At 39.1% G+C, this 13,647-nt stretch overlaps 1 protein-coding gene across 1 annotated transcript in view; it reads left to right on the top strand.

Annotated features, from left to right (window-relative positions):
* Positions 1–4,137, top strand: part of LOC115222738 (70 kDa neurofilament protein) — a 28,224-nt gene extending 24,087 nt beyond the window's left edge. The window contains exons 9-10 of the mRNA XM_029793038.2: positions 554–667; positions 3,113–4,137. Of these exons, the coding sequence (XP_029648898.2) occupies positions 554–667; positions 3,113–3,148 (150 nt within the window). The 3' untranslated portion in view covers positions 3,149–4,137. The remainder of the gene's footprint in view (positions 1–553; positions 668–3,112) is intronic.
* The last annotated feature ends 9,510 nt before the right edge of the window (positions 4,138–13,647 follow it).

Genomic DNA, 13,647 nt, shown 5'->3' with positions numbered 1-13,647 from the left:
ATAGTAGAGGTACCACACAGTGGGACTGAACTCGGAACCTTGTGATTAGGAAGCAAATTTCTTACCACACAGCCACGCCTGCGCCTATCTTCAGGAAATTTCAGTTAAAGTCTACAACAACCTAAAGGAGGCCGCAGGTGTACAAGAAAAGCACGCAGTATCTTCTCCCCACACTCTCCCACCATAAAAACGTAAAGTTCCTTCTCATAAGGGCAGGCTCCCGGTTTCCATGGTGTTTATATTCACCACCGGGAAATATATACACCATGTGTTTTGCTCAAGAACACAACGCGTCCCCTATCCAGGAATCGAAACCACAATCTTACGTTCATGAGTCCAACACTCTAACCACTAAGCCACGCGCTTCCACTCGCTAACATAAGTCACTCTCAGATTTCGCACCATCTCTTTCTCGGTTTGTTTTTATTTTTACTCCCTTATTATTCGAGCTCCCTTCTTAGTTTTCCCTATATTTCTTTCGTCGGTACTTAGATCACAAAGGTTCAAATTCATTGCTAATGTTATTGTTTGTTTGTTTTTTTTTCATTTTCAGATCTGGGGTTCAAAATTCGGTAATACTAAGGACGGAGTTGTTTCTTCCTCTGTTAATGAATGGGGCCCGCTGAACGTTGCATCTAGGATCACGTTGAGAGACGAAAATGACAGGGTAAGATATAACAATACACAAACACATACACATACATCGTCTGTGAGCATCTATGCATGTGTATACAAGTATGCATGCATGTATGTATGTATGTATGAATTTATGTATGTATGTATGTATGAATTTATGTATGTATGTATGTATGAATTTATGTATGTATGTATGTATGAATTTATGTATGTATGTATGTCACCGTCACCGTGACCGACCAGGCTATCAGATGTTGCTACACATCGCTGGTCACAATGCGCTTCGCATTGTTTTAGCCGTCAAATGACGTCACCCCGCTGGCTAAGTGAGCAGGCCAACAGAAGAAAGAGTGAGAGAAAGTTGTGGCGAAAGAGTACAGCAGGGATCGCCACCCCCCCTACCGGAGCTTCGTGGAGCTTTAGGTGTTTTCGCTCAATAAACACACACACAACGCCCGGTCTGGGAATCGAAACCGCGATCCTCCGACCGCGAGTCCGCTGCCCTAACCACTGGGCCATTGCGCCTCCACGGATGTTGCTGTTGGAAATATTCGCCCATCTGACTAGAATGGAATCGTTCGGACCTGCCGTAGACCGTATGGAAGACCATATACGTTTATAGGGAACACAATAAACGATGCAAGACTGCAGACTTCGCACTTCCCAATGTTAACGGAGTGAGAAAACCGAGAACTACCAGGATTTAGCCAAGAGCTGCAGAAACTGTGGAAGATTAAGACAGCAATAATTCTTGTAGGAATTGTGGCACTTGGCACAACACCCAAGATGGTACCAAAAGAGACAGAAAGATATTGGAACTGAGACTCGCGTTCCCAACCTGAAAAAAAAAACAAAAAAAAAAACTATCGTTCTATATTCTGTAAGAATTCTAAGAAAGAATCTTATGATTTGAGAGATTTGTTGCGTCAATAAACATCAAGATAAAATACCTGCTAATTAATTACAACAGCAATAACAACAACAACATTAACGATGATGATGATGATGATGATGATGATGATGATGATGATGATGATGATGATGACGATGATGATAACGATGACGATGACGATGATGATGACAATGATGATGATGATAACGATGATGACGATGATGACGACGATGACGACGATGACGATCTTGACGATGATGACGATGAGGTTGACGATGATGATGACGACGATGATGACGACGACGATGATGATGATGATGATGATGATGGTGGTGGTGGTGGTGGTGGTGGTGGTGGTGGTGGTGGTGATGGACTCTCCTGTCGAAGACGACGTATGAGCGTTCAGCCTTTGCTGAATGACCTTCACAAATGATTTGCTGGTAGTGATCGAATGTTCGTGCTGAACATTGGGCCCGCTCCTTCCTTTCATCAGATCGACGTTGCCTGAACAGCTGTTATAGTGTACAGCACGCGTCGAGTGGCGATGTGATCGCAGAGCGACGCGAGATAAAAAGTGTTTTGCTCGGTCAAGAACACAACGCACCGCGTGGTCTGGGGATTGAAACGCGATCTCGCGATCATAAATACAACACCATGCACCCACTAGGCCATGTGCCCTCCCATGATAATAGTAATAATAATAATAATAATAATAATAATAATAATAATAATAATAATAATAATAATAAAATGATGATGATGATGATGATGATGATGATGATAATAATAATGATAATGATAATGATAATGATAATAATAATGATAATGATAATGATAATGATAATAATAATAATGATGATAATGATAATAATAATAATAATAATAATAATAATAATAATAATAATAATAATAATAATAATAATAATAATGATGATAATGATGATGATAATAATAATAATAATAATTATCATGTACATTGTTTTGTCTTGGTATAAAAGATGGGCTACAGCAAATATTCTGCTCAATACTACAGATTTGCTTGTCAGTTGTTTGGCCTTAACCAGTTGAGCATGTCCCTTAGTGGCTGACGATATGTGCATCTCTGATCACGAGCAGAAGTAGTGGGGGAGCATCATAGCCATGTGTTGAGAGGGATTCTTTGGGGTTTGAATAATTCACCTCTGGAAACATGGGTGTTTCGTTCAACGTCCTTAAACAACCCTTATTCAGGGACCTTTTGAGCGGGATGGGTTACTCGATCTGAAGAAAATTCTAACTGGGCTCCACCTGCAAGGTCATGTGCTGTTTATCTTGATATGAGATCACCATGTCGCGCACATATGGTTGTGATGCATGTGCCTGGTGTACCCTTATCAGACGGGTAGTCATAATGGGTATACTGGGCTTCGTATATTTTACCCCAGTGTCACTTTGATGGCATGCTCTGCTCGCTCACTCAATAATAATAATAATAATAATAATAATAATAATAATAATAATAATAATAATAATGATGATGATGATGATGATATAACAAAAGGGATATTTATGTATCAATAACATTCTTTCATTTTATCTTTTCAGGAAAGAGCTTTGCTCCACGTCAAATACTCTGGTTAAAACCCTTGTTTTGATAGAGGAAGTCCTGGCCAAGAAGACCTTTTGTCTCTATCTCAACTTCCAGAAGATTAATTATTTCATGGCAAAGAGTTTCTTATATAATATCTTCAGTTGAGGGATAATATAATTCTTTACTTTGTTGTTTTTTTTATTTCTTCTTTTTTTTGTTGTTATATTTTTTACACCGTTCTCTAAAGAATTACATAATTTAGAAAAGAAAAAAATGCTCTATTCAGTCCTCTCAACACAACATATTTTATGGCTAAGCTACATCGATATTAAATACTCTCAACTGCTTTCGCTTGTTATTTCATATATTCCCAAAATACAAAATGGTTGTTGGGCTAGGGATCTAGACAATTTCGTAGATATCGCAACTAATTTTCGGTCGGTGTGGGTCCTAGGTGCCTACATTGTGACTGATTCAACATATTTCCATCCCTATATTTAAAAAACACTTATCGTTTGATGAAACTTGTATTAAAGGTAAGACAGAAAATCAAATTTTTGGAAAAGGTTCTTTATATTATATACAAAAGGAAGAAAAATCAAAATTCATCTGAAACAATTGGGAAGATGGGATTAGGTTTTCCAGAAGATTAGTGTGCCTTATCTTTCTTAATCTTAGGGCGGCAGATTGACAATGGCAGTGGGATGGCAGAATTAGTAGGGCGTCGAACAAAATGCTTTACTGTTTTTAGTTACGTCCCTTTATATTCTGAGTTCAAATTCCGCCTAGGTCAACTTTGTCGTTCACCTTTCTGTGGTCTTTTTCAAATAAAGTACCAGTCATGTACTGGCGTCGATTTCATCGACCGTTCCTCCCTTCTCAAATTTGTGGCGCTGTGCCTTACATAGAAACTAATATCTCTTTTCTCTTCAAACAATACGTGTTGTATTGTTTTTTTTTCCTTTTCTAGGTTCTTCTAGCTGAATTGTAAGGAACAAAAATAAAATGGCAATAAAACTGTTTTCAGTATAAATACAAATATCTTTCTTTCTCTCTGTATTTTTCATTCACTCTCTCTCTTACTCTCTCTATTTATTTATCTATCTATCCATCTATCTATCTCAGCTCCTATCTTTTTCTAAGTACGTGTCTGAGAGAGATAGGGAATGAGAGTTTATACTATGTTTACACTTTGCATCTGTAGGGCGTTGATGTATAACGGAAAAAAAACCAGCCTATGACTTTCTCTGATAGAAATATGGCAACCAAATCTCTTTCCAGTTATGCCCTACCATCTTAAAAAGGAAAGGTCATATAGAAAAATGCAGTTTTTGATGTATATAAAAAAGGCAGGATGATCACGATTGGAATGCTTTTCATACTTGTGACCTGTACCTAAAAACCACAGCAATTTCATTTAACACACCCACTTTTCTTTCTTTCCTTCTTTCTTTCTGTTTGTTGTCTCCCTTCAGAAGGAGTCACACTGGAATCATAATCTTCCAAATTAATCTTTCTGGGACATTGTGAACCACCAAAACTTTATAATGGCCTTTGCGGCTCACTTAACATAACCAGACGATAAATGAGTTGCAAGAATCAGAGGTAACTAGTGATAGTCCGAGTCGCCATATTGGGAATGCAATCAGTCAATTAATCGTGAAAAATGGTTTGTTTTCACAAAAATTCGGATACATTGGATAATATAATCCTATTTCCTCGATATATGAAGAGAAGCTGTACGATTCATGGCTAGAATATCTAACTTGAAACAAAACAACATCAGTACAAAATAATATAAGAGCATATATTGGATATTAGCATTTCTAATATTACAAAATACCAAAGGTAAATTTATCATTAAGAGTTGCAATGCAGGAATTACCAGAGCAGCGGGTTGGCAGAATCATTTTAGCGTAAGGCAAATTGCTATGCAATATTTTTTCTGGTTTTATAAGATGGCAAGCTTGCAGAATCGTTGGTACACCTGACAAAAGTTCTTAGCGGCATTTCGTCAATCTTTACATTCTGCGTTCGAATTCCGCCGAGGTCGACTTTACTTTTATCCTTTCGGGGTCGATAAAATAAGTGTCAGCTGAGCACCGAGACTCCTGCGCCAAAATTTGGAACAAATACTTTTTCTGGTTCTCTACGTTCGATGGACAAATCCAGGTGATGTCAACATTGTGCTCCATCCTTCCAAAACCGATAATGTAAAATACCAGTCAAGTACAGGGATCGACTAATTCCTTTCCTGTGCTCTAAACGGAGGTGTAGTCAAATCCTATTTATGGACTCAACCATGTTCTAAAATAAGTCGAAAGGTAAGCTAATATAAATCGGCACGAACTTTCCGGACAACCCAATATTTATCCAAATAAAGCAAACAAAACAAATATTTTTAAAATATAAAGTAAATTGTGTAGAGAAGCAAAATAGTGGTTATTGTTGTAGATAATTGAAAAAGAAATTAATTGTTATAAGAAGAAAAAATAGCGAAACAACACTCGATTGTGAAATAAGATTTTGGTAAATCTTCAGGATGGAAAGATAACAAAGTATAAAAGTATAAAACTACGAAAAAAATGCACGACGTTTAGGGAAGGACACTTCAGATATGATTCCTTCGATGACGGTTTCTGATCGAAAAGCTGTTTCGCAAATCTCCGCCATCAAATGTCATGGGATACGACTTCGACAAAATTTTTGGTATACACTGTATAGAGTGTTTACGGGCACACGCTCACATGTACACACATTTATACACATACGCCCTTGCTGCTGATATCACAGTATCAAGCAGACCATCAGATATGCTATTGTACACCCTTAGTCACAATGCGCTTCTAATTCCGTCTTGACTGCGCCATTATTTTCCATCTTGCGCCAAATCGCTTAACAAAATTGTCTTCTCTTCTCATCGTTGTGAAGGCTTTCCAAGTGGTCTTTCCTAATCTCTTGGATTCCATTCGGCAACTGCGCTGGTTCGCCTGTTGTCTTTGAAGTTTGCGACATATTCGGCTCAGAAAAAAACTTGTGCTTTCGGTACTCTGTGAATCACATCGTTCACTCCACTTCGTTCTCGAATGACTTCAGACCAACGAATATACTCTCGTAATATTCCCAGCATAGATCTTTCCATAGTCGTTTGCGTCCTAGCCAATCGATGTTTTATCCTCTTCGTAGTATTCCACGTCTTACTTGTGTATAAGAGCGCAGGTAGGATGGTGCTATTGAAGAGTCTAGCACGTATGATATTACCTGTCTTTATTTTTATCATATCCTTTATTTCTGCTAATATAAAAAATAATAAATGCGCCCTTTTAAAGCCTAGGCAGGCTCATGGACCCGGTTTCCTGGTTTCAATGGCGTATGTGTTCCCCAGCTGGACGGGACGCCAGTCCATCGCAGCGTTACTCATTTTTGCCAGTTGAGTGGAATGGAGCAACGTGAAATGAAGTGTTTTGCTCAAGAACACAACGTGTCGCCCGGTCCAGGAATCGAAACCACAATCTTACGACTATGATGCTGACACCCTAACCATTAAGCCACGCGCCTTCACTCTGCTAATATACTGGGCTCAAAAAATATTCACACCATCAGGAAGAAGCATATATAATAACCTCATCCTAACGCAGTCACGCTGTACGCCATGCAGCTAGAGAGTTTCTACGTAGTTGCTCAACATGCTAAAAATAGCAGCCACATCTTCCTGAAATCATGCCATGTTGGTTCAACATTAAAAAACGACTTGTGTATTGTAGACGTATAAACCATATATTGCACATAAATTTTAACAACAAAAATCGTATATAGACCCCCTCACCACCACCACCACCAAGGACCATAAGGAGCCCTGTACAGAACCACTGAATTCTAGATTAATATCGTTTTTGAGAACTAAACAATTGCAATATTAGGTTGTCCCAAAAGTTCGTAAACACTTGCGAAAATTGAATTTTTACTCGCCAAGTACTAACAAAAACAACAAAAATTATTCCTCAAAATAAAGACCATTATTTTCCAAGACTTTCTACGAACTTTTGGGACAACCTTATAGGAAGAAAAAGTAGCCAACAGCTGATGGTGAAATAACAGAAGTTTATCGTAAAACGAACAGGTGAAAAAAATTTGTGGTAAACGTTTATAGAGCAACGAAGAAAATATACATAATGTAGTCGCAAATAAAATGGGATTAGTCTTGGAGTTGAGCTGCGGCGACATGCCTAGACACGTAACAGTAACCACAAGAAATTCAATAAAATTTAAAGCCGCGAGATAAAGCACATTTTTCATAAATGGCGTATAAAGAAAAATGTTAAATATGTGGATAGAACAGCGCTGCTTGATTTTGCTTGGTTTCTGCTTGCTATAACAGGTGTGCGTGTGTGTAGATATATACACACATGCATACCGAGACACATACGCGCACACACACACTCGTACACGCACACACACACACACACTCGTACACACATGCACATGTCTCACACAACGTCTTTCTATATACTTTCATGTAACCGATACAGTGCTCAATATCCGAATGTAGAGCTCAATTACATAAAGTAATACACAAGCAAAACCTCGCCCAGGAAAACGAATCAGTGAAGGTGCGTGGCTTAGTGGTTAGGAGTATTCCCTCACGATCGTAAGGTCGCAAGTTCGATTCCCCGCGCTGCGTTGTGTTCTTGAGCAAGACACTTCATTTCACGTTGCTCCAGTCCACTCAGCTGGCAAAAATGAGTAGTACCTTTATTTCAAAGGGCCAGCATTGTCACACTCCTAGTCGCGCTGAATCTTCCTGAAAACTACTTTATGAGTACACGTTTCTGTGGAGTGCTCAGCCACTTGCACGCTAATTTCACAAACAGGCTGTTCCGTTGATCGAATCAACTTGAACGCTCGTCGTCGTAACCGACGGAGTGCCATTGTCATATAAATGCATGTAAGTGTATATGTGTAGTTGTGTGTGTACATAAGTACGTATGTATATGAGTATAGAGCTAGCGAATTAAAGCAGCCTTTAAAAATCCAAGAAAAACCAATCAATTTCAAAGCTCCTAATTATCAGTCGTGGTGGCACATGGCCTATTGGTTAGAGGAGCGGACTCGCGGTCGAGGGATCGCGGGTTCGAATCTCAGACAGGGCGATGTGTGTGTTTATAAGCGAAACACCTAAGCTCCGCGCGGCTCCAGCAGAAGGTAATGGCGAAACTTCTGCTGACTCTTTCACCACAACTTTCTCTCACTCTTTCCTCCTGCATCTTGCAGCTCACCTGCGACGGACCGGCGTTCCATCCAGGTGGAGAACCTATATGCCAAGGAAACCGGGAAACCGGCCCTTAAGAGCCAGGCGTGGCTTGAGAAGAAACAAACAACAACAATTATCAGTTACCAAGTTATCCAGTTGTGTAATTATTCTAAATGCAAATTAAACAGTAAATGTTGGGCGTGAGACTTTTAACTAGTGGACATGAGTTTAGTCCTTGGGTTAGTGAATCTATACGTATTCTAGCTCAAGTGGAACTAGTACGATACATTTTTTTCGCCCTTTTAAAACCTAGCCAGGGTCATGGGCCCGGTTTCCCGGTTTCTATGGCGTATGTGTTCCCCAGCTGGACGGGACGCCAGTCCATCGCAGCGTTACTCAAGAAACAGGAAGAGAGAGTGAGAGAAAGTTGGGGCGAAAGAGTACAACAGGGATCGCCACCACCCCCTGCCGGAGCCTCGTAGAACTCTAGGTGTTTTCGCTCAATAAATACACACAACGCCCGGTGTGGGAATCGAAACCGCGATCCTCCGACCGCGAGTCCGCTTCCCAAACCACTGGGCCATTGCGCTTCCAAAAGATATATTACAAATACGAAAATAACTCTTACAAGAATTTCTCTGACATGGAATAAGAACATTTCACTGTCGCGGATTGAATAGGTTCGATTCTAGACACAGAAGAAAAAATTGAAGTTATGCCAAAGATCTTACCGAATACGACAGGCATCTGAAGAAGGTACAACAGCTGAAACGTGATTAAAACATCCAAAATGGGAGGCACTAGTCTGAACATTTCGGTGTGTAATGAGGAATAAAATAATTACAGCAATAAATGTACAAAAAAGAGACTTTTTTTGCTTTGCTTTGAAAGGGGATTCGTTCCGTTATAATTTTTTTTACTGAGCAGTAAAAATGCAGAAAGATAATAACTCAAATACACCAACATGCGATTAAAGAATATGAATAAACAGTACACACGTAAGAAATATCATTCGCAGAAACCCTAATCGTTTAGAAACAGATAAATGAGCACCATCCCCAGCTTAGATATTAAAAGTCTGTTTTACCAAAGTTCCAATCACGAATACGAAAAAAACTATATTAAATAATATATACAACACAGAAAAATAACTACATCCCCTACACCATCCCGTCGAAGCTATCATAGGAACTTATTACTGCACTGGACAATAGAGATACTCTTTCGGTGACCTTAAGACAAATTATATAAACAAAAATATGGAGAATGATAGACTCATCGTAGGGCGTTCTACCTCGCCACATTAGCAATTAAAATGGTACGAATATCTATAAAAAACAAAAACAATATACACCTGGTATATTAAGGGATAATGGTGTCATTGAGACCCAAAGGTGTCAGGTAATGCTGAATAAGTGCTATAGACAGACCATAGTTAAGTTCCAGATTCGGTAATATTGCGAATAAGGGGTTCAACGTTGGTTCTATGTCAGCGTGTGTATATATGAATTTTTTTCGTAATGAGATAAAAAAAACCAAGGCTGTGGAGATATTAGAGCATTTATATATAGAAGGTCTTACATCTGTTTCTAGAATATTAATTAATAATAATATCCTGGTATATTAACTATTTACTTGTCGCACTGGAATATTTTGAGAAGTTAAAACTACCATGTAAAATTCAACTCCCAGTACAAATAATATCTCTTACAATACAATGGTTCAATTTTGCCGACGGAACGACGAGAGCCGTCTGGTTATCCTGGAGTTGCGGTTAGACTTTGTGGGTACGTTGGGGGCCGATCAGATAAAACCGCACCCAGAATGTTCTCTGGGAGTGTGGAGAAGGAATGATGGTGATAATTGGGGATTTGGTGGTGATGGTTTTCCCGGGCTGTTTGCGTTGCTCAACTGCTGCAATATTGTTGGTTTCACATGCTTGCATGCTCTTGCGGACGGATGGTCACCGCTTACCTCTGTCTTGACCTAACTACTTTCATCTGATATGGTTGATGTTGGACGCATTTAGAGAAGCTTTTAATGCGTTTTTGAAGCATTTTTTCTGGCTTCTCTGGAAGCGCATTTTCTGGCTTCTCTGGAAGTGGTAACTTTGTTGGAGTTTGCCATCTAATAGTCTTTTGGAAGCCATTGGTCCGGCATGCGAACTACATGATCTACCCAGCGGAGCAGTGACTCCATCAGAATGGTGTATATACTGGGCAGACTAGTAACGGGTGAGTACCTCAGTGTCCGGGTTTTAGTTTTGTCATTCTATGCCAAAATGTTTTCTGAAGTAGTTTGTGTGTAAGTGGTTCAGTTTCCTTGCGTGACTTTAGTAGACCTTCCACGTTTCGCCAACATCGAGATGCGAGAACTATTGCTCGATAAACCGTGACTTTTGTTTCTTGGTTGATGCCTTTCTTGTTTCTCACGTTCTTATGGAATCTGGCAAAATCAACACTCAATTTAGTGAATTTGGCATTTACCTCATCATAATTGACTACATTTCTGGAAAGTGTGCTCCCAATGTACGAAGGGGTGCTGAGAAGTTCCTGGTTTTGGGTAAAAGAAAATACAGGAGAAAAGGTTATGATTTTATTGGACATATTTCCTTCTCAGATTCACACACTTATTGCAGTGGTCCTTCAGTTTTTCTAAGTCCTGTAAAAGAACTCGGAAGGTTGGGCCTCCAACCAAACCTTTCACGATAACCTTAAAGCCAGGAGCTTTTCAGAACCCCTCGTATATAAAAGTATCCACTGCATGCAGTTGTTGTTCATTAATAGGTGTAGTGGATTCAGTGTAAGGCTTTCGCGAGGATGAAGCTGTTGCAAGCATCAGAGAATCTGGCAATACAGTGCTGCATGTCAGCTTCGGCGGCAGCTGACATGCAGGCGCAGAAATCAGGAAACAGGATGTCATTTATGGTGTCTGTTATAACCTTAGTTTTTCCTTGAAGCCTCTTGGGGTTAAAGAGTGAGTGTGGCATTTGATGGCCATATTTAAGTGTGTATCTTTGAAGGCATCGGTCATTATGGCTGAAACCGTGAGACTGTATATATATGACGGCTAATGTCGACTCTAGTAGAAAATTTCCAAGGGTAAAATCCCCATCGAAAAAGGCATTTAAGTTCTCTTCCACAAACAATGTACCATTAAAAGAAATCCATAAAATAAACAAACACGAATAAAAAATAAGTTTATTCTGACAAACTAGGTCATCCCATAAGTTCTGTCCGAATTTTGAATAAAGAAAACAAGTGATCAAATGTTATATTTAATTGAAGACACACGAGATGTCGAAACATCGTTCACTAGATAACAATGGCACTCTTCTTTTAATTTTGACTAATAATAATAATAATAATAATAATAATAATAATAATAATAATAATAATAATAATAATAATAATAATGAAGCATGAATTACAAGAGATAGTCCGGAAAACACTTAATTAATGACAATGAGCAAGGGACTACACCCCAAGAGTGATATGTCAAGACTGTATATAAAGAGGAAAGAAGGAGGGCGGGGGTTGGTGTGTTGTGAAGGTTGTGTAAGGGAAGAGGAGAATAGCCTGGCTTGGTATGTCAAGGGGAGTAAAGAAGAAATGTCTGAAGTAGTGAAAATGCAGGGAACCTTAAAAGCGAACGAAGCCGTAGATCTAACACAATTTATGATAGACCAGAAAGAGTAGATGAAGAAAATATGGCAGGACAAGAGAATACACAATCAGTTCTTGAAGAATAAAGATGAGATTGATTAGAATAGAACCTGGCAATGGCTGCAGAAAGGAGACTTAAAAGGGCCTACTGGAAGAATTAGTGTGCAGCACTCAAGAACGAGCTCTCAGAACAAACTACTCCAAATATCACATTGACAAAAGCACTGACTTGCCACAATGTAGGATGTATTCTGAGAAGAGAGAAAGTATAAGCCATATTGTTAGTGGGTGCTGTAAGCTCGCGAAACGCGAATACAAAAGGAGACACGACAATGTGGTCAGATATGACCACTGGATGTTGTGCAGTAAAGCAAACCTCGAGAGAGCCAAGCAATGGTATGAACACAAGCCAGGGGAAGTAATGGAAAACGAACATTACAAAATACTCTGGGATTTTAACATGCAGTGCGACCAAGCCATAGAGGCGAGACGACCAGATATTGTGATCGTCCATAAAGATGGAAGAGAAGAAAAGATAATAGATGCTGCAATACCAGGCGATTAGAGGGTGAAATTAAGGAAACAGAAACGATTGTGAAATACCAGCCACTGCGGGAAGAGATAGGAAAGTTATGGGGCACGAGGAAAGTAATGGTGGTAATTGGAACATTAGGAGCAGTTTCCAGGGGCTTTGAAAAACATATTAAGAATATTGGGGGCTACTGTCAGGCTCGAGGTTATCCAGAAGACAGTATTGTTGGGTACAGTTCACATTCTAAGGAGAGTATTGTCTCTTTGAGTCACAGGAGAAGGCACTACTTGAAACCTTTGGTGATTTGTTGTTGCCTAATTTCAAATAAAGATTAACCGGTAATTAAGAACTATCCGAGAGTCTTTCAGATTAACAACAACAATAATAATAATAATAAAGCACATACGTGTATACACGTATGTATATATATTTCTTTACTACCCACAAGGGGCTAAACATAGAGGGGACAAACAAGGACAGACAAAGGGAGTAAGTCGATTACATCGACCCCAGTGCGAAACTGGTACTTTATTTTTCGACCCCGAAAGGATGAAAGGTAAAGTCGACCTACACGTATGTATATAATGAACATGCATGTGCTAGTGTGTGTATTGTAATACACACAGGTACGCACGCACATACACACACAGACACACACACACATTTAAATGCTAAAGTTTGTCAGTATACGAGAAAGATAATTAAGTTAATCACCTGGTTAATTTTATTATCAAATTAATGCATCAAACGTTCATCAGCGGAAGAAGATCTAATTTAAGGATATTTAAAGATAACGATGTTGATTAGCTGCGTCAGAGAATAGCTATTTCTCAATGATTCTGTTTTTTTTTAAATCGCCACTCTGAAATTGTTTGTATGTATATCGTTTGTTATCAAAGAACCTTTTAATCACAAGTCAATCTTAACGTTATAAAAATCTAAACGAAGTCCTGCTCTACACAAAAGAATATTCCAATCATAGTCGAAAATAGATTGAACAATATTACAAAGGAGCGAGCTGGCAAAATCGTTAGCACGTCGGGGAAAATGTTTCGCAGCATTTCGTCAGTCTTTACATTGTGAGTTCAAATGCCGCCGAGG

This window comes from Octopus sinensis, linkage group LG21, assembly GCF_006345805.1.
Source record: "Octopus sinensis linkage group LG21, ASM634580v1, whole genome shotgun sequence".
NCBI classification, from domain to species: domain Eukaryota; kingdom Metazoa; phylum Mollusca; class Cephalopoda; order Octopoda; family Octopodidae; genus Octopus; species Octopus sinensis.
This window is presented reverse-complemented; position numbering and strand designations above follow the sequence as displayed.